We start from the raw sequence: 22185 nt of genomic DNA on the forward strand, positions 1-22185 counted from the left end.
GAGTGCAAAATGCATTACAATGTTTTGCACTCACGCGGAAAAATCGGGCGTGTTCCCGCAACGCACCCGCACATTTTCCCGCAACGCCTGTGTGAAAGGTGCCTTAAAGGGTTTCTATCACTTGGTATCACATATTTAGGTGTCAGACACTAGCGATCCGCTAGTGTCTGCTCTAACAAACCATCCTAATATGATAGGTTTTGGGGCAGTCGTTTTGCTAAAATAACAACTTATATCTATATGCTAATGAGCCTCTAGGTGCTATGGGGGCGTCATTAGCACCTAGAGGCTCCGTCTACCTTCATACACTGCCGCCGCCCAGCGCGTCCCTCCAGCCCGCCCATCTCCTGCTGAATGTGATCCTCTCCTTGCGAGTCTCTGTTTTGCGCATGCGCAGTGAATGTCTGACCGCTTCCCTGCTCAGACATCTCCACTGCGCCTGTTCCTCGGAGCACTATGATGTCATCGGCGCAGGCGCAGTGGAGATGTCTGAGCAGGGAAGCAGTCAGACATTCACTGCGCATGCGCAGAACAGAGACTCGCACGGAGAGGATCGCATTCAGCAGGAGATGGGCGGGCTGGAGGGACGCGCTGGGCGGCGGCAGTTTATGAAGGTAGAAGGAGCCTCTAGGTGCTAATGACGCCCCCATAGCACCTAGAGGCTCATTAGCATATAGATATAAGTTCTTATTTTAGCAAAACGGCTGCCCCAAAACCTATCATATTAGGATGGTTTGTTAGAGCAGACACTAGCAGATCGCTAGTGTCTGACACCTAAATATGTGATACCAAGTGATAGAAACCCTTTAAGCATTTTGATCAAAAAGTATACTAAGTACCTCGTGTACAGTTACTAATTGTACTGAGACGTCATAGCATGTGGATGTGCGAGCCATACTTTTTCCTTAGTTTAAAATATGCATTAACCCCTTGTTTTTCTTACATGATATCAGCACTCCTCCCATTCGACCCAGGTGTTTTTCATTAGCAGGAGACAAAGGTTAATACCTACTTGGTCTCAGTTTAGTTTCTGAGACCACATGTTTACATGGTGCAGTCTTGCATAGCAGCTGTTGTCGCTGTGGCGCTGGGTTAGGGTGGCACAGTGCCATGCAAGGTTTAGTCTAACAGCAGGGGTGTTGTTGGGCTGCTGGGTATCTCCACCTGCGGGTGGGGTGCTGCAGCGGTGGTGGGTGCCATGTGGTACTGGACCAATTTAGTGTAGGGACCCACTCGAAAGAGGCCACTATGATAAGTGGGCTTATGCATTTTGATCAAAAAGTTTACTAAGTGCCTCATGTGCAGTTTATTCATTATACTGAGAAGCAAACGATCAATGCATAGTATGTGGATGTGCAATTCATGCATTTTTTTTTCTTCAAATTTCGATCATTATTTTACTGCAAATCCCAGTCAAGCTAAAGACCACTTCCCCACTTGTATATGTTGGCCAGTATTTTGCATCAGTATTTGTAAGTTTGGGTTCACATACAGTTAGGTCCATATATATTTGGACAGAGACAACATTTTTCAAATTTTTGTTCTGTACATTACCACAATGGATTTTGAACAAAACAATTCAGATGCAGTTGAAGTTCAGACTTTCAACTTTAATTCCGTGGGTTGAACAAAATGATTGCACAAAAATGTGAGGAACTAAAGCATATTTTTTTTAACTCAATCCCTTTATTTCAGGGGTCAAAAGTAATTGGACAAAGTACATAATTGTAAATAAAATGTTGATTTCTAATACTTGGTTGAAAACCCTTTGTTGGCAATGACTGCCTGAAGTCTTGGACTCATGGACATCACCAGACGCTGTGTTTCCTCCTTTTTAATGCTCTGCCAGGCCTTTACTGCAGAGGTTTTCAGTTGCTGTTGTTTGTGGGCCTTTCTGTCTGAAGTTTAGTCTTTAACAAGTGAAATGCATGCTCTGTTGGGTTCAGATCAGGTGACTGACTTGGCCATTCAAGAATATTCCACTTCTTTGCTTTAATAAACCCCTGGGTTGCTTTGGCTTTATGTTTTGGGTCATTGTCCATCTGTATTATGTAACGCCGACCAATCAGTTTGGCTGCATTTGGCTGGATTTGAGCAGACAGTATGTCTCTGAAACTCTCAGAATTCATCCAGCTGCTTCTGTCCTGTGTCACATTATCAATAAACACTAGGGACCCAGTGCCACTGGCAGCCATGCATACCCAAGCCATCACACTGCCTCCGCCGTGTTTTACAGATGATGCGGTGTGCTTTGGCTCATGAGCTGTACCATGCCTTCGCCATAATTTTTTCTTTCCATCATTCTGGTAGAGGTTGATTTTGGTTTCACCTGTCTAAAGAATGTTCTTCCAGAAGAGTGTTTTTTTAAGTTTTTTTTTAGCAAAGTCCAATCTAGCCTTCTTATTCTTGAGCTCATGAGTGGCTTGCACCGTGCAGTGAACCCTCTGTATTTACTTTCATGCAGTCTTCTTTTTTGGTATATTTGGATATTGATACGCCTATATCTTGGAGAGTGTTGTTCACTTGGTTGGCTGTTGTGAAGGGGTTTCTCTTCCCCATGGTAATTATTCTGCGATCATCCACCACTGTTGTCTTCCGTGGGCGTCCAGGTCTTTTTGCATTGTAGACGTCACCAGTGCTTTCTTTCTCAGGATGTACCAAACTGTAGATTTTACCACTCATAATAGTGTCGCAGTTTCTCTGATGTTTTTTTCCCGGTTTTCGCAGATGAAGGATGGCTTGTTTCGCCTGCATGGAAAGCTCATTTGACTGCATGTTTACTTCTGAGCAAAATCTTCAAAATTCAAGCGCCACACCTCAAATCAACTCCACGCCTCTTATGTGCTTAATTGAGAATGAAATGATGAAGCAATTGCCCACACCTGCCCATGAAACAGCATTTGATTTAATTGTCCAATTACGTTTGGTCCCTTTAAAAACAGGGTGCCACATGTAAAGGAGCTGAAACTCCTAAACCCTTCATCCAATTTTAATGTGGATACCCTCAAATGAAAGCTAAAAGTCTGGACTTTATGTCCATGTCCATTATATAACTATAACTTGAATATGTTTTAGTGAACTGGTAAAAATAACACAATTTGTGTCGGTGTCCAAATATATATGGGCCTAACTGTTTATCAATTATGTGCCTGTGTGTATGTCTGGGCAAGAAACAACTGATGACATTTTTGCATCAGAGAGCCGCCTCCTCTTAACCTGGGGGTCGGACTCTCGCCGATCAGATATTGATGACCTATCCTGAGGATAGGTCACCAATATAAAGCCCCACCACAACCCCTTTAAGATGAATTAAATTGGCTTCTACCTCGTGTTTTTTGCCTTCTTCTGGATCATCTTTGCATATAATATATTTTTTTGTTACTATGTTACAGACAGGTATGCTAGAGGAAAATGCAATGGCTGGCATGTTTTCTGCTTTTCCACAGTTATCAACTTCAATTATTTCACAGACCACAACTTTTTGCTATTTGTTTTTTTTAGTTTTTTTTTTACATTTTTTTACATGTGTTTCTTGGGAATAATGAAAAAGCCAATACCACATAACAAAGCATCCTGCCACAAACATCCTCTTTCTGATATTTTGAATGTTAAGAGCAGCTGATGGAGATGGAAGGAGGAATGTATGACTTGTTGATTTTACTATTTTTGTTAATGTATTTCTGGATTTTTAATCTTTTAATAAAGGGAGAGGATGTATCCATATTTATGAAACAACCAGGCTTTACAAGATAAATTTTTGTGTAAACAAGCAGATTTTTAGGCTGGACACTGATTCCCCCCCCCCCCACCCCACCCCCACTGTGTTCCTTTGTTTAGGCATTGTTTCGTGAGGAAATTGTGAGGAATTGTGATCAGAGAGTGATTGATTAATATGTTTATTAATATTCTATTCTATAAGTAGGATCCATTATCTGCCTCTTCGAGGCTGTCAACAGGAATTTTTGAGTCCCATACATCCAAAAAAAGTACAGTTGCAAGAAAAAGTATGTGAACCCTTTGGAATTATATGGATTTTGCCACAAATTGGTCATAAAATGTGATCTGATCTTCATCTAAGTCACAACAATAGACAATCACAGTCTGCTTAAACTAATAACACACAAAGAATTAAATGTTACCATGTTTTTATTGAACACACCATGTAAACATTCACAGTGCAGGTGGAAAAAGTATGTGAACCCTTGGATTTAATAACTGGTTGAACCTCCTTTGGCAGCAATAACTTCAACCAAACGTTTCCTGTAGTTGCAGATCAGACGAGCACAACGGTCAGGAGTAATTCTTGACCAATCCTCTTTACAGAACTGTTTCAGTTCAGCAATATTCTTGGGATGTCTGGTGTGAATCGCTTTCTTGAGGTCATGTCACAGCATCTCAATCGGGTTGAGGTCAGGACTCTGACTGGGCCACTCCAGAAGGCGTATTTTCTTCGGTTTAAGCCATTCTATTGTTGATTTACTTCTATGCTTTGGGTCGTTGTCCTGTTGCAACACCCATCTTCTGTTGAACTTCAGCTGGTGGACAGATGGCCTTAAGTTCTCCTGCAAAATGTCTTGATAAACTTGGGAATTAATTTTTCCTTTGATGATAGCAATCCGTCCAGGCCCTGACGCAGCAAAGCAGCCCAAACCATGATGCCCCCACCACCATACTTCACAGTTGGGATGCGGTTTTGATGTTGGTGTGCTGTGCCTCTTTTCCTCCACACATAGTGTTGTGTGTTTCTTCCAAACAACTCAACTTTGGTTTCATCTGTCCACAGAATATTTTGCCAGTACTGCTGTGGAACATCCAGGTGCTCTTGTGCAAACTGTAAACGTGCAGCAATGTTTTTTTGGACAGCAGTGGCTTCCTCTGTGGTATCCTCCCATGAAATCCATTCTTCTTTAGTGTTTTATGTATCGTAGATTCGCTAACAGGGATGTTAGCATATGCAAGATACTTTTGTAAGTTTTTAGCTGACACTCTAGGATTCTTCTTCACCTCATTGAGCAGTCTGCGCTGTGCTCTTGCAGTCATCTTTACAGGACGGCCACTCCTAGGGAGAGTAGCAGCGGTGCTGAACTTTCTCCATTTATAGACAATTTGTCTTACCGTGGACTGATGAACAGCAAGGCTTTTGGAGATATTTTTATAACCCTTTCCAGCTTTATGCAAGTCAACAATTCTTAATTGTAGGTCTTCTGAGAACTCTTTTGTGCGAGGCATCATTCACATCAGGCAATACTTCTTGTGAAAAGCAAACCCAGAACTGGTGTGTGTTTTTTATAGGGCAGGGCAGCTGTAACCAACACCTCCAATCTCATCTCATTGATTGGACTCTAGTTGGCTGACCCCTCACTCCAATTAGCTCTTGGAGATGTCATTAGTCTAGGGGTTCACATACTTTTTCCACCTGCACTGTGAATGTTTACATGGTGTGTTCAATAAAAACATGGTAACATTTAATTCTTTGTGTGTTATTGGTTTAAGCAGACTGTGATTGTCTATTGTTGTGACTTAGATGAGGATCAGATCACATTTTATGACCAATTTGTGCAGAAATCCATATCATTCCAAAGGGTTCACATACTTTTTCTTGCAACTGTATATGGGCCATCATGGCTGCCATCAGGAATTTTTGGGTCTCATTCAGTTAAAAGGTCTGTAGCAGGGCTGTGGATTTTAATGCAGATTTCTCTGTTTACATAGCAATGGGTGGAATCTGATGCAAGTCGGTTAGATTTGAAAATGTTTTTCTCGACTCCATGGATTAAATTACTATATGTTAGAATTCTTAGTTTGGAAATAGACATCGTACAACAAATACTCCACATGTTTATGTGCTTGTTTGCATAAAATTTTTTAAAGCCTTTTTTTTTACGACAGTCAACAACAGGCCTTAGGCTAGACCACTGCCTTTTTAGGGTGGCCTAGTCTAAGCACTGCATGGGTCTCCAGTACATCGGAGAGTGGGGGCTCGGCTCCCATATGAGAGCCAGGCTCCTGCTCTAATGGCCAGGACTAGCAGAAGTGCCGATCTGGGCCCTGTAACCCCTTAGATGCCACGGTCAATAGCTACCATGGCATCTAATTTGTTTAGAGGGAGGAGGCTCGCTCTGTTTCTCATTGGCATCCCCCGAATGAGGAACGTTATTCCTCATGTACAAACACTGTACTATTGATTAATGCAAAGCTCAGTGTTACTTTAAGTTACATTATTTATAATGGTAGATATTTTAAACGTACACAATAAAGATCCAATAAAAGGTAGACACATTAAAAACATCAATCAACACCAAAAAAGACAAAAATATTTATATTTTTATATTTATTGTATTTTTTCCCTGTCATTGTTTAAATCAGACAGAGTGTAAAATAATAGTCCATATCCAATGTGAGACTTAAAGGGTATAATGTGAATTATGTTTATGAGACCACTGTCTGTAATAAATGAATGTTTTGGCAGGGAGAGTAAGTGGCTCACATCCTAACTGGAATTCATAGCTGCGCTGGTGATCATTTTGGATACCACATCTTGTATACTATAAACGATAGCAAGCAAGGATCATATTTCTATTGAATTGTTTGGCCCCTTAACAGGGTCTCAGGAGATAAAACAGTTTGGCAAAATGTAGTAAACATTTCCTAGAATTACATTTTTTGAGCAATAAAGTGGCAAGTTATGTGTAATAACATACATGATTGACTGTTTATACCATAAAGAATATGCTCCAATATTATTTTCTTTGGCAAATAAATTCTAAAATACAAAAATAATAAAATGCAAGTATCTTGTACAAAAATACAAATGTTTTCAAAAAGCTTTTACAAAAATATTCCATTGAATAAGAACTATAAACCTTTATTATTATTCTTCTCCTATAGCTGGGTTTAGTTATATAACACTGTTGGGGTAAAGCTGGTAGAACTATATCCAAAATATATCCATATATTCTAGATGATATTGTCTAGGTATGAAAAATTGTATCAATATTTCCCAAGTTGACATTTATATTTCTTAGTTACATTGCCATCACTAAAATAATAGTTAATGTTCAGTCGGCAGCAAAGTTCATGGAACAATAAATTGTAAGAATTGAGTTGCTGAACTTTTTGTTGGCCAAGATTCAGTGTCATTGATATTGTGAGTATAATGTAATCCAGTTCCATTTCATGTTTTCCTTTAAAAGGAAAGTAGTTTAATATTCCATGTCCATGAAAACATCCTAGTCTAGGAGACATCTGAAATCTGACCTGTAAAAAAATGTTGACATTAGTGATTATTCATCCATGATAAACACATTTTTAGTAATTGTGTGACATGTTTAGGCAGAACTTTATTGTGATTTCCAAAACCATAGCTGTCAGATACAACTTATTTGAGTCGGACCAATGTACGGTTAAGGAAAGAACCTGGCCCAAAAACATTTTGTGAGGTACTTAGTGTCATATAATACACATAAAAAATACATTATTGTTGACAGATCCCACTAATGTCAACATGATAAAATGACAACTTGATATGCATGATGGTGGCACCACTGTCTCTGCTGTTGGGGGAAACAGGGTCCGGCGTGTTGGATTTTGGCATGCCTGATACTTTGCTGATTGAGGTTATAATCTCTATTGTTTTTCTACTAGTGGGCAGGGCAGGAAGTAGAACAAAGTTTTGACTCTTAGTAAATATTAGTAAAAGCTGCATAAGCTCCTCTTCAACCACATATGAAAACCTTTATAATGTTGGAAGTATGCATCTTTTAAACTATCAAGTTTGATTGAAGACTTGGGAAAAGAATGGGTAAAACTTGGTGCTGGAGGTCCCTAGGTGATGGAGGCCCCTAGCCTATTGCTCCTTTGCCCTCCTTACAATCTGGCTCTGTACAAGAGCCATGCTAAATGTGCTTTAGGGAACTCCCCCCCCCCCCCCCCCCACTTGAGTAGCTCAGCATGAACTATTGTGGAGAATAACAAGAGGTTTACTTTAAGTTGACAAAAGAGTTTCACTTGAAATGGTTAGGGCAATTCTTTAAATAGGATTTGCAGAGGCAAGTGCTTAGTACCTGGGATCTTCCTTTTGAAACAAAAGGCAACCTTTGATCGTATTTTTTATTCGTAGGTTGCCAAAATGCTTCAAATACTGAAAATTTAGACTAGTACTTGTTACAATTCATTTTTTTTTATTATGGAACCACAATTTACATTACAGTACTATTTATCTAGCAGGTATTTTTGAATGTTCTTTAACCAACTCAGCTCCCCTAGCTTAAACACCCTTAATGACCAGACCACTTTTTACAATTCTGCACTACACTACTTTCACTGTTTATTGCTCGGTCATACAACTTACCACCCAAATTAATTTTACCTCCTTTTCTTATCACTAATAGAGCTTTCATTTGGTGGTATTTCATTGCTGCTGACATTTTTACTTTTTTTGTTATTAATCGAAATTTACCGAAATTTTTACAAAAAAATTACATTTTTCACTTTCAGTTGTAAAATAAAAAAATAAAAAACTACATTTCTATATAAATTTTTCTCTAAATTTATTGTTCTACATGTCTTTGATAAAAAAAATATTTTGGGTAAAAAAAAATGGTTTTGGTAAAAGTTATAGCGTTTACAAACTATGGTACAAAAATGTGAATTTCTGCATTTTGAAGCAGCTCTGACTTTCTGAGCACCTGTCATGTTTCCTGAGGTTCTACAATGCCCAGACAGTAGAAAAACCCCACAAATGACCCCATTTCGGAAAGGAGACACCCTAAGGTATTCGCTGATGGGCATAGTGAGTTCATAGAACTTTTTATTTTTTGTCACAAGTTAGTGGAAAATGATGATTTTTTATTTTTTATTTTTTTTTCTTACAAAGTCTCATATTCCACTAACTTGTGACAAAAAATAAAAACTTCCATGAACTCACTATGCCCATCACGAAATACCTTGGGGTGTCTTCTTTCCAAAATGGGGTCACGTGTGGGGTAGTTATACTGCCCTGGCATTCTAGGGGCCCTAATGCGTGAGAAGTAGTTTGAAATCAAAATGTGTAAAAAATGCCCTGTGAAATCCTAAAGGTGCTCTTTGGAATGTGGGCCCCTTTGCCCACCTAGGCTGCAAAAAAGTGTCCACACATGTGGTATCGCCACACATGTGGTATCGCCGTACTCAGGAGAAGTTGGGCAATGTGTTTTGGGGTGTCTTTTTACACATGCCCATGCTGGGTGAGATAAATATCTCTGTCAAATGACAACTTTGTATAAAAAAATGGGAAAAGTTGTCTTTTAGAGAGATATTTCTCTCACCCAGCATGGGTATATGTAAAAAGACACCCCAAAACACATTGCCCAACTTCTCCTGAGTACGGCGATACCACCCATGCTGGGTGAGAGAAATATCTCTCTGAAAGACAACTTTTCCCATTTTTTTTATACAAAGTTGGCCTTTGACCGAGATATTTATCTCACCCAGCATGGGTATATGTAAAATGACACCCCAAAACACATTGCCCAACTTCTCCTGAGTACGGCGATACCACATGTGTGACACTTTTTTGCAGCCTAGATGCGCAAAGGGGCCCAAATTCCTTTTAGGAGGGCATTTTTAGACATTTGGATTCTTCTCACACTTTAGGGCCCCTAAAATGCCAGGGCAGTATAACTACCCCACATGTGACCCCATTTTGGAAAGAAGACACCCCAAGGTATTCAATGAGGGGCATGGCGAGTTCATAGAAGATTTTTTTTTTTTGGCACAAGTTAGCGGAAATTTTTTTGTTTTTGTTTTTTCTCACAAAGTCTCCCTTTCCGCTAACTTGGGACAAAAAGTTCAATCTTTCATGGACTCAATATGCCCCTTAGCGAATACCTTGGGGTGTCTTCTTTCCGAAATGGGGTCACATGTGGGGCATTTATACTGCCCTGGCATTTTAGGGGCCCTAAATCGTGAGAAGAAGTCTGGAATATAAATGTCTAAAAAAATTTACGCATTTGGATTCCATGAGGGGTATGGTGAGTTCATGTGAGATTTTATTTTTTGTCACAAGTTAGTGGAATATGAGACTTTGTGAGAAAAAAACAAAAAAACAAACCAAAAAAAAAATCAATTTCCGCTAACTTGTGCCAAAAAAATGTCTGAATGGAGCCTTATAGGGGGGTGATCAATGACAGGGGGTTGATCAGGGAGTCTATATGGGGTGATCACCACCCTGTCATTGATCACCCCCCTGTAAGGCTCCATTCAGACATCCGTATGTGTTTTGCGGATCCGCGGTGTCCGTGTTTTGCGGATCCACGGATCCGCAAAACACATACGGACGTCTGAATGGAGCCTTACAGGGGGGTGATCAATGACAGGAGGGTGATCACCCCATATAGACTCCCTGATCACCCCCCTGTCATTGATCACCCCCCTGTCATTGATCACCCCCCTGTAAGGCTCCATTCAGAGGTCCGTATGTGTTTTGCGGATCCATGGATCGTATCCGCAAAACACATACGGACGTCTGAATGGAGCCTTACAGGGGGGTGATCAATCACAGGGGGGTGATCAGGGAGTCTATATGGGGTGATCACCCCCCCTGTAAGGCTCCATTCAGACATCTGTATGTGTTTTGCGGATCCAATCCATGGATCCGTGGATCCGCAAAACACATACGGACCTCTGAATGGAGCCTTACAGGGGGGTGATCAATGACAGGGGGGTGATAAGGGAGTCTATATGGGGTGATCACCCCCCTGTCATTGATCACTCCCCTGTAAGGCTCCATTCAGACGTCCGTATATGTTTTGCGGATGTGATCCGTGGATCCGTAAAACACATACAGACGTCTGAATGGAGCCTTACAGGGGGGTGATCAATGACAGGGGGGTGATCAGGGAGTCTATATGGGGTGATCACCCCCCTGTCATTGATCACCCCCCTGTAAGGCTCCATTCAGACGTCCGTATGTGTTTTGCGGATCCGATCCATGGATCCGCAAAACACATACGGACCTCTGAATGGAGCCTTACAGGGGGGTGATCAATGACAGGGGGGTGATCAATGACAGGGGGGTGATTAGGGAGTCTATATGGGGTGATCACCCCCCTGTCATTGATCACCCCCCTGTAAGGCTCCATTCAGACGTCCGTATGTGTTTTGCGGATCCGATCCATGGATCCGTGGATCCGTAAAACACATACGGACGACTGGATGGAGCCTTACAGGGGGGTGATCAATGACAGGGGGGTGATCAGGGAGTCTATATGGGGTGATCAGGGGTTAATAAGGGGTTAATAAGTGACAGGGGGTTGTAGTGTAGTGTGGTGCTTGGTGCTACTTATTACAGAGCTGCCTGTGTCCTCTGGTGGTCGATCCAAGCAAAAGGGACCACCAGAGGACCAGGTAGCAAAACAGCGTCCAATATACCTGTTAGGGGTTAAAAAAATCGCATCTACAGCCTGCCAGCGAACGATCGCCGCTGGCAGGCTGTAGATCCACTCGCTTACCTGCAATTCCTGTGAACGCGCGCGCCTGTGAAATCTCGCGTCTGCCTGAGTGAGCCGCCTCCGGAACGCGATCCTGCATTAGGCGGTCCGGAGGCGGTTAAAGGGTTTCTCCAAGATTGAGTTAAAATGGCCACCAGCAACCTATCCTAGAATGTGAGCAGGACTGGTTGCAACCACCTGCAGAGCTGCCTAGGGGGAGTGAGGGGATGGGGCTTCACTACACACTGCACTGCTCTGCAATAGATGTTAATGATGTGATCCTGCCTACACTATGCCATCATGGCTGAGCAGCCTGACAGGAACGCTCACTGATGTGTAGTATATGCAAGTGTCAGAGTGTAGTGTGGCCCTGCCCCCTCACTCCCCTAGGCAGTTGTACAAGTGCAGGCAACCAGTCCTGCTCACATTCAACCATTTCAACACATTCCCAGAGAAGCCCTTGAACAAGGTCTATTAACAATGTAAGGGTGGCTAAACTCATTGGTCTAAAGTTGATTAAAATGGACAAATTCAATGAAAACAATCGTTTGAAAATGTACGAACAATTGTATTAGCTGACCGATGACAGACTGTCCTCTTCTGGAAAGAAGTTGGCTGTGTTTAAAATTTTTGTCCCATAGTTGCTAGTCTGCAAAAGAGCATTTTCCTAAAGAACATTCATAGAACATCCGCAGACTGTTTCCAGAGAGATTGTTTATCCTCCTGCCCAATGTCATTGAACATGTATGGCCAGTTTGAATGGCTGTAACGGCCAATATGAGCTAAAATGTGTATGGCTACATCAGAGGAATGATCGTTCACCAGATGATCATTTGTTCAATAGTTGTTCAAACATTAACCTACTTTAATCTAATAGCTAACTTTTGCGTTAAAGGGGTTAGACCACCATAACAGCTTATCAGGTTAGGAGAAAAGTGTCTGTACCCGGTTCTCCTATTCTTGTGATCAGTAAGGGCCCGACCTGTTGGTCGTTCATGGATCATACACTTATTACCAATCCTGTGGACAGATGATAGGTTGTTATGGTGGTCCAACCCCATTAAATTACAAGCTCACCACAGTCATCACATTGTAAGATTTACATATGCAAGAAACTACAGCTTGTCTCAATAGGAGCATTTTCGAAACAATAATATCTTAATCTACACCGTCTTAAGATACATCATTTTACCTTTGTCCATATCTTTTTCGCAAATAAAGTTATTCAAATCGTCACAATGGAAATCATTCCACAATCCTGAATATATTATTCCTGCACAGTCTTCTCCAGGTCCCATTTCAGGGGTCCAGTTGTCAGGTTGACCAACCTTCCAGTTTCTGTAATTTACATGATAGATGCATTAATGAAGTTCTGATGAAGCAGAAGTATATATATAATGTTTTCTTACCAGCAGCAGACATGACAGCCAGTCTGAGCTGCGGTATATCGACTTGGAAAGAAAAGACGCTTAGCTGAAAGGCGTTGCCTGCTATGGGTTATCATATACTATATGATATACTACTCTACCATCATAATCCCTGAACAGGCATATGGAGTGGGCTCAGGAGCTGAGTCTGCTCCATATCCAGTGGGTGGCAGTTACATTACATAGCTGACAACTGCCTGCAGCAGCTGGGATTGAAGATAACTATGACCCTGGCCATTTAACCCCTCAGAACACAGCGGTCACTTTTAGCCCCCTCTGTCCAGAGATTGGCACCCACTCGACAATCACAGGGTGCCAATCGGTTGTTATGGCAGCCAAGGCAGGACATAATAGAATGCCAGTACAATCACCATACAATGCAACATAATATTTCAGCGTATAGTATTTTAGTATATAGTACGAGCGATAAATGACAACAGGTCTAAAGAGAACCGGTGTGTCACCACAAAATGCAATGTTATATGCCGGCACCATGTTATAGAGCAGGAGGAACTGAGCAGATTGATATATGGTTTTGTGGGAAAAGATTCGGTAAAACCTGTAATTTATACATTTATATCTCTGCTTTTTCTACCTCATGTAAAGAGCTATCATTACAAGAGGGAGGTGTTATTGGTGACGGACAGCTATCTCTTAGAAACATTTATTTCAGTCACTGATAACACTTCCTGTACCGATGGTTGTCCACTGGAAGTGAAAAAAGCTGAGATATAAATGTACACTGCTCAAAAAAATAAAGGGAACACAAAAATAACACATCCTAGATCTGAATTAATTAAATATTCTTCTGAAATACTTTCTTCTTTACATAGTTGAATGTGCTGACAACAAAATCACACAAAAATGAAAAAATGGAAATCAAATTTTTCAACCCATGGAGGTCTGGATTTGGAGTCACCCTCAAAATTAAAGTGGAAAAACACACTACAGGCTGATCCAACTTTGATCTAATGTCCTTAAGACAAGTCTAAATGAGACTCAGTAGTGTGTGTGGCCTCCACGTGCCTGTATGACCTCCCTACAACGCCTGTGCATGCTCCTGATGAGGTGGCGGACGGTCTCCTGAGGGATCTCCTCCCAGACCTGGACTAAAGCATCTGCCAACTCCTGGACAGTCTGTGGTGCAACGTGACGTTGGTGGATAGAGCGAGACATGATGTCCCAGATGTGCTCAATTGGATTCAGGTCTGGGGAACGGGCGGGCCAGTCCACAGCATCAATGCCTTCATCTTGCAGGAACTGCTGACACACTCCAGCCACATGAGGTCTAGCATTGTCTTGCATTAGGAGGAACCCAGGGCCAACCGCACCAGCATATGGTCTCACAAGGGGTCTGAGGATCCCATCTCGGTACCTAATGGCAGTCAGGCTACCTCTGGCGAGCACATGGAGGGCTGTGCGGCCCTCCAAAGAAATGCCACCCCACACAATTACTGACCATTGCCAAACTGGTCATGCTGGAGGATGTTGCAGGCAGCAGAACGTTCTCCACGGCGTCTCAAGACTCTGTCACGTCTGTCACATGTGCTCAGTGTGAACCTGCTTTCATCTGTGAAGAGCGAATTTGCCAATATTGGTGTTCTCTGGAAAATGCCAAGCGTCCTGCACGGTGTTGGGCTGTAAGCACAACCCCCACCTGTGGACATCAGGCCCTCATATCACCCTCATGGAGTCTGTTTCTGACCATTTGGGCAGACACATGCACATTTGTGGCCTGCTGGAGGTCATTTTGCAGGGCTCTGGCAGTGCTCCTCCTGTTCCTCCTTGCACAAAGGCGGAGGTAGCGGTCCTGCTGCTGGGTTGTTGCCCTCCTACGGCCTCCTCCACGTCTCCTGATGTACTGGCCTGTCTCCTGGTAGCGCCTCCATGCTCTGGACACTACGCTGACAGACACAGCAAACCTTCTTGCCACAGCTCGCATTGATGTGCCATCCTGGATAAGCTGCACTACCTGAGCCACTTGTGTGGGTTGTAGACTCCGTCTCATGCTACCACTAGAGTGAAAGCACCGCCAGCATTCAAAAGTGACCAAAACATCAGCCAGGAAGCATAGGAACTGAGAAGTGGTCTGTCGTCACTACCTACAGAACCACTCCTTTATTGGGGGTGTCTTGCTAATTGCCTATAATTTCCATCTGTTGTCTATCCCATTTGCACAACAGCATGTGAAATTGATTGTCACTCAGTGTTGCTTTCTAAGTGGACAGTTTGATTTCACAGAAGTGTGATTGACTTGGAGTTACATTGTGTTGTTTAAGTGTTCCCTTTATTTTTTTGAGCAGTGTATAAATCACAGGTTTTACTGAATCTTTTCCCACACAATTATATATCAATCTGCTCAGCTCCTTCTGCTCTATAACCTGCTGCCTGCAGATTGCACCACATTTTGTGATGAAAGGTCCTCATTAAGTTCCTCAGGGACAAAAAACAAGTAAGATTGGGAGTAGCTAATAAAGTAAAAATAGTAACATTAAAAAATATAAAATATATAAAAAATGTTTTTTACTAGAAGTTAATGCAAATAAATATAATTGGTATTGCCATAGTGGTGCCAAAGCGGTGCCAACACTGGGGGTCCCTCAGGCCACATCTTGCCGGCAGATTACTGTGGGGCATGGGAGCCTGCTGTCCCTGCTAGGCCTGAAGCCTATGAGGCATTAGAATGGCACAGGATGTTGCAATGACATCATCACAACCTACTGAGGCGCTGGGACACTGCAACTCACCGCAACCTACTGAGGCGTTGGGACACCGCAACTCAGGCTCATAGGCTGCAGGCCACTATGAGCTGGGTCTCAGGTGGCGTGATGATGTGGTCATAAATGCCTGCATCCTGACACAGACATTCGTGACATTGTCATCATGTCGACTGAGACCAACGCAAGAGGTTGCTGTGATGTCATCATGACTGCCTGCGCTGGGACACCGCAACTCAGGCAACAGGCCTCGCAGACGGCGGTGTGGAATGGGAGTCAGGTATATATATACATACACACATCTGCACTACTGGGGGGAGTGGGACCAGAGGAGCAATATATTTACTGGCATCTACCAGGAGGGATGGGAGGAACAGAGCAGCATTATATATACTGATACTATTGGGCAGGCATGGAGGAGCAATATATATACTGGCACTATGGGGGGCATGGGGGAGCATTTATATACTGGCACTATGGGGGAGGGATGGGCGAGCATTATACATACTGGCACTACAGGGGACGGGAAGAAAGAAGCAATATATATAGACTGGCACAACAGGGTATGTAGGTAGTAGTACTACAGGCGAGGGGCATTATATATACTGGCACTACAGAGGGGGAGCATTATATATACTGGCACTATGAAGAGGAACATTACACATAATGGCACTACAGGAGACATTATAATACAAGGGGCACTACGGGGGTGTTATAACTGCTGTGGGTATTAGAATTACAGGGGGCACTATGGGGGTATTATGGTGGCATTATTACTACTGGGGTACTGTGGGAACATTATTATTATTGGGCACAATATGAAGCACATTGCCATTAATGGGGCACTCTTGGAGAGCATTATCACTATTGGGGGCACCGTAGGGGCGCTTTTTTAATAAGGGCATTCTGTTGCAATATGGGTTACTATCCGTATGGCACTATTCATTTTGCAGTATATTGTGTATGGGCATTGGGAAGCACAGTGGACACAGTATTGGGGGTAGCAGCAGAACAACACTCTTGGGGCACCAGGATGGGGAGTTTGTGTTGTGAAGGTGGGGAGGATAATAGTAAAATAAAGGAACCTAAGATGTCTGTGTGGCAAACTCTGCAAAGGCAAGAGGCAGCTAAAAGACGTTGTCATGGTGGTCTGATCCGAATGGAGAAGATGAGGAAAGATAATATGTAAATGATGTAAAGGAGACATGATTGGATATAAGAGGTATGTAGAGCTGTATTACTGTGTATGTTTAATTGCGTTGTATATAAGGTCTATCCACATGTCTTTAACAGTAGGGCTGGGGGCAGGGGTTGGACAAGAATTTGGCACCAGGGGGGTTCACCATTTAAATTTTTGCCTCAGGCAGCAGAGAACCTAGAATCAACCCTGGCCTTCCCCCAATGTAAGCAGGCTCTCTAATTCTGAAGTGCCCTCGGTTCTCTGCAGTAAGCGCTTCATAACCTCTTCCTGCTGTTCTTGAATTTATTCAGGAGTCTTTTACAGCCTTCATTCAGAAGCAGAGGGAAGAGGTTGTGGAGTGTTTACCGCAGAGACCAAGGGCATTTAGTGGTGTCAGTGGTAATATTATCCTTTGTACAGTGCGTTTTGCTCAATTTCAGTATGGAGATTGGACTAGATGGACCCTTGCTTTGTTCAATCATATCAACTATGTAACTATGCAATTATTTTATATTTAATCACTGTACAGTGGTAATATTCAGACCTTGTATAGTGGTATTATTGGACAACTATATATATGTATATAAATTTATGGGGAAATCATCTTTCATTTTCAAGGGTGGTCTGAAAAATGAAAGGCTGATTGGTTGCTTTGGGCAACTAGGCCAGTTTTATTTTACACCAGTTTTTTTTTTTTTGTAGTGGTGATTGTGTGTGTGTGTGAATTGGGACGGGGGGGGGGGGGGGGGGGGGGGGAGGTGTTCAGGTACGCGTTGAGGCTTTTGCCCCTGATCTTTTAAGACTTTCACAATTACTCTGGTGTACTGCCATTTGAACTGACTAAATGTCAACGTGTTACAATATTTAATTTGGGCCCCACTTCAAATTCTGACCATGGCGACATATTGTCTAAAACCAGCCCTGTGTCAATGGACACCAGATGATGCACAGAGGCAAAAAATGGACACATGGACCAAACACGGATTCTTCGCAAACAGTTTCACCACTGACCATGTTTTCACAGATGTCATCACGGACATGTGAAAGAGGCATAACAGGGATAGAGCTGCAGCAGAAAGGACACATCCCTGAGAAAGGACACACCTCCTGACTAGCTGCCAGCCTCTAGCAGACCTCTGGATCCATGTGAGGTACAGGGCTGGTTCTAGCGTTCTTAGAAAGAAATTGTCGCATACTGTCTGATACTGCCATCATTCATACAGGTTTGAGGCATATCCATGCTATTATTTTACATACGTGAATGTTGGCATGGTGCCATCTAGCCACTTCCATACGTTCTCCTCTTCTACGTCAGTAAGCCCAATCCAAAAGTTGCCTTTTCCACTTGTTTGCTTCTTAATGAATTGCTATCAAAGTAAAACACACAAGTGATCTGAATATTATCTTAACCTCTAAATTCATGTATTCAATATCACAAGATCATATTGTGAATGGTTACAACTGGGCTTGGGATTATGAGATCTCTCATCATACATTTATGTAAACACATTCAATAAGGCCGGTTTCATACACTGTACGGGTGCATTCAGATGTGGATATTCTCCACCTTTAATTATTGCTGCAGAGCCGCAGCATTATTTGCACGTATTAAATACATCTTTTTCTGAAGATTTTGCTGGCCAAAGGGTGAAATCCATAACATTTATGCAAAATAATGAAGCATGCTGTGCAACTGAAAACTGTTGTCGTGGGGGTAGGTTTGGGTGCTTGGGTGATAGTAAAAATGCTGCCATATTATGGTCAAGTAAAGGTGGCCTAAAATAGATAATGAATAGCTTCTTATAAAGAGTAGACTCACCTTTAGGCCTCATGCACACGGCCGTTTTCCAGCCTGCCCGTCCATGAGGTCCCCAATGCACGGGCACCATCCGTGCAGTTGCGGCATTGGATCCAGACACATTCAACTTGAGTGGGTTTATGATTGGTCCCCACCGCAAAAAAATAGAACATGTTCAAGTGAATGGGTCTGCATCCATGATGCGGTGCACAAACGGCCACGGCCCGTCTATTGCGGACCCGCTGTTTGCGGGCTGCAGTACGGGCAACTGCCGTGCAATGGCCGTGTGCATGAGGCCTAATTCAACCTATACTTGTATATTAGGGAACAGTCCTATAATATGCATTTATTACCTGTCTGGCTGTCTAATCTATCGTAAGGGTCAACTGATACTTTATGTTTTTTTCTTTTTACTTTGTATATGTTTGGGTATACACTAGAGATGAGCGAATCCATTGTAACTAATCGATTTGTCTCATAAGCAGGACTTCTTCACCTGTGGGGGGCTGTCCAGGTAGTGGCACATGCACAGTCGCTGCTCCATTGTCGAAGCAGAGCTTCTGCCCTTGCTTGGCTAATTGGAGCATTGATGCAGGCAGCAAATTGTCAGGGTCGGGCTAAAAGTACTGCCTTTGTTAATCTAGCAACAGGTGGACACTTCTTCACCTGCTGGGACAGACCACCAAAGGTGAAGTCCCGCTGATGAGATAAATAAATTTGAATCTATTCGCTCATCTCTAGTGTACACATTTACAGAACAGTAGTGGTCTGATATCTCCACTGCTTTTCAGATTCCTTATTGGACTGTACAGACAAGGGGTTGGCCACTTTCTGGTTACTCTTGATCAATGTGTTTGTACATGACTATATGGCACTCACTTTGTTGATTATCTGCACTATTTTCTATATTTTATAATGTAAGTCCCCTTATTTGCCAAGTCTTTTGTGCTGGCCACACTGAGGTCTTGTCCATATATGGCCACTGATGGAGGGCCACGTGACTCCATTCAAATACACTGCACCTGCCATCTTTACTTGCCATCTTGGGAGTTTAGAGCAGGTGCAGTGTATATGACTGGAGGAGGCTGAGTGATATGTCTGGTCACATGACCGTCCATCAGCGGCCATCTTATGGACAAGACCTCTGTGATGTCTATATGGACAGTACAGAAAACTAGTAGGTTAGTACATCACCCCTTCACTTTATCTTTCTATCCCATTGTCTTAAGAGGGTTCAAAAGGGACAGAATAGTGGTTGGGGTTCCCCCTTTGTCCGGGTGGGTGCTCTGATTAGGCGGAGCATATCCAGAAGATGTTAGGGTATTTTTAGGTTTTATTTAGATACTGTGTATTTGTGTGTACCTGCCTATATGTTTGCAATCTATGATGTTCAAATGTTTTTATTCAAGGTTGACATAATGAAAATAATATATACATTAATGTATGAAAGTTATTACTTCACAACATTTTTGCCTAGTACAATAACAATATATGGACAAGTGGCCATATATGGACAAGACCTTAGTTTACATCCTGTAGAATTAGTATTTTTTTAATATTTTCCAGTTGTGTCACTGTGCTCCTCCTACTGGATTCGTATGAATGTTCCTCATACTTTCTATACAACATCAACACGTACCTGTTCTTCTTTGCTTTCTATGAAAACTAACTTAGCTTCTTTTTCTTCACAGAAAATCTTAGCATCGTTATAGATATCTTTTCCACTTGAAAAATAGTAGCATTTGTCAGTAAAATTCCTCCATTCATTTGGACACCCTAAAAGGAAGACAACATGTAAAATAATTTATAGACTGAGCTCTGTGTAATCGATTTCAGCTTTTTTCCACATAAAAATGACTGTAGGGACAAATTCAGGCCACTTAGTGCTTACTGAGTAACCAGGGATGTGCTTGAAAGACAGAGTGGAGCAAGGCTACCAGTGATCAGCACTGGCAGAAGATGAAATAGGCAGGGACAGTTAATACAGGGAAAATCATAGTAAAGACATTAGCAAAATAGACTGTGAGGAAGTGACAGAGAAGAATGAGCAGAGGTAGGCTGAGAAGCCTTCCGCTGCATCTTACAGATAGCTGTCTTCAGCATTCCGTAGAACACTGAAGATGGATTCTCCTTAGTAACACCCAATTTGAGGTTTGTTAAAGGGAACCTGTCACCAATTTTATGGTGTCCTAACTAAGGGCAACATAAATAAGTGACTGATTCTCTTAGCAAAATGCTGGGTCACTTTCTTTAATTGACCCAGTCAATCTGCCAACATCTTGTATTGAAAAGCTCCAGCTGATAATGATGAGTCCTGAATATTTATGAGCTCCTGACTCTCCTCGCCTACCTGCTGCTGATTGACAGTTACTTTCCATATGAATCAGCAGCAGGTGGGCAGGGGAGTGGCTATAGCTCTGAATTAAAAAAACGCTGGACTCACTGACATCACGCTGGACTCAAATCAGCTGATTGGCATGCGGCATGTGGCATCTTTGTGTGTATATTATGAGGTAACCATCTGTCACACCAGTAAGTGAATACATCTAAGGTACTTTTTAGTAGTTAATGATTGTATATAATTAGTTAGATTATAATCAAATATCCACATGACAGGTTCCCCTTAAGGCAGTTTTTTTCTTAAATACAATTACACATGTTTCCCTAATAAGGTACATTACAAACATTTTTACCATGACTGTCCCTACACATTAATAAAAATAGTTGAAATGACAGCATACAGCATGCAGACTTGGTCTTTCAGCTGCCAGCACACGCCAGCACTTTGGCAGGTCCGTTCTGTAAAAGTACTGAATGCTGTGAAAGGAGTTGTGGGGTACTATCTCTCCTTGGTTAGAAATTGTCTTAATCAGCGTGAGGAGACGTATAGGCCATACATGCTCCTCTGGAATTCTGGGAAGAAAGGGATGCAAATAAGCTCTTAACAAGCTCTCCCTCTAATGCCTCCAGATGTAAGGCAGCTATCCTATAAGTCAATGTTCAACCCTTTAATTAGGCCTTGAGACATGACTTGGATAATAAATAAGCCAGCATCTCATCTACAGACAGCTGTTTCGGGGTGACTGTCCCTCCAGTTGGCTGACACCACACTCCAATTAGCTCTTGGAGATGTCATTAGTCTAGGGGTTCACATACTTTTTCCACCTGCACTGTGAATGTTTACATGGTGTGTTCAATAAAAACATGGTAACATTTAATTCTTTGTGTGTTATTAGTTTAAGCAGACTGTGATTGTCTATTGTTGTGACTTAGAGGAAGATCAGATCACATTTTATGACCAATTTGTGCAGAAATCCATATCCTTCCAAAGGGTTCACATACTTTTTCTTGCAACTGTATAAGTAAACATATAGACATCCATATATTACCCCTTATATGTACATTCATATAAACAAATGCAAAACACTTGCATATACACATATTCATACTTACCTGAGCAAAGCATGATCTTGGGGCAGGAAGAGTATAGATGGAGTAGGGCACTTATATTTTATGTGGTAGAGGGAGCAGCTAAGCAGCAATTGGATACGGAGGACAGGAATGGAGAGGTAAGCAAGGCTATAGGGGATGCAGT

General features: G+C 42.2%; 1 protein-coding gene across 1 annotated transcript in view; it reads right to left on the reverse strand.

The window, feature by feature from the left end:
* Window positions 1–6319: 6319 nt before the first annotated feature.
* The window catches only part of COLEC12 (collectin subfamily member 12), a 149004-nt gene continuing 133138 nt past the window's right edge, over window positions 6320–22185 (reverse strand). The window contains exons 7-10 of the mRNA XM_040431787.1: window positions 20230–20366; window positions 18050–18159; window positions 12661–12806; window positions 6320–7257 (exon numbers count right to left, since the gene is read on the reverse strand). Coding sequence (XP_040287721.1) covers window positions 7235–7257; window positions 12661–12806; window positions 18050–18159; window positions 20230–20366 — 416 coding nt within the window. The 3' untranslated portion in view covers window positions 6320–7234. The remainder of the gene's footprint in view (window positions 7258–12660; window positions 12807–18049; window positions 18160–20229; window positions 20367–22185) is intronic.

The sequence above is a fragment of the Bufo bufo genome, chromosome 5 (genome assembly GCF_905171765.1).
Source record: "Bufo bufo chromosome 5, aBufBuf1.1, whole genome shotgun sequence".
In the NCBI taxonomy this organism is placed as follows: domain Eukaryota; kingdom Metazoa; phylum Chordata; class Amphibia; order Anura; family Bufonidae; genus Bufo; species Bufo bufo.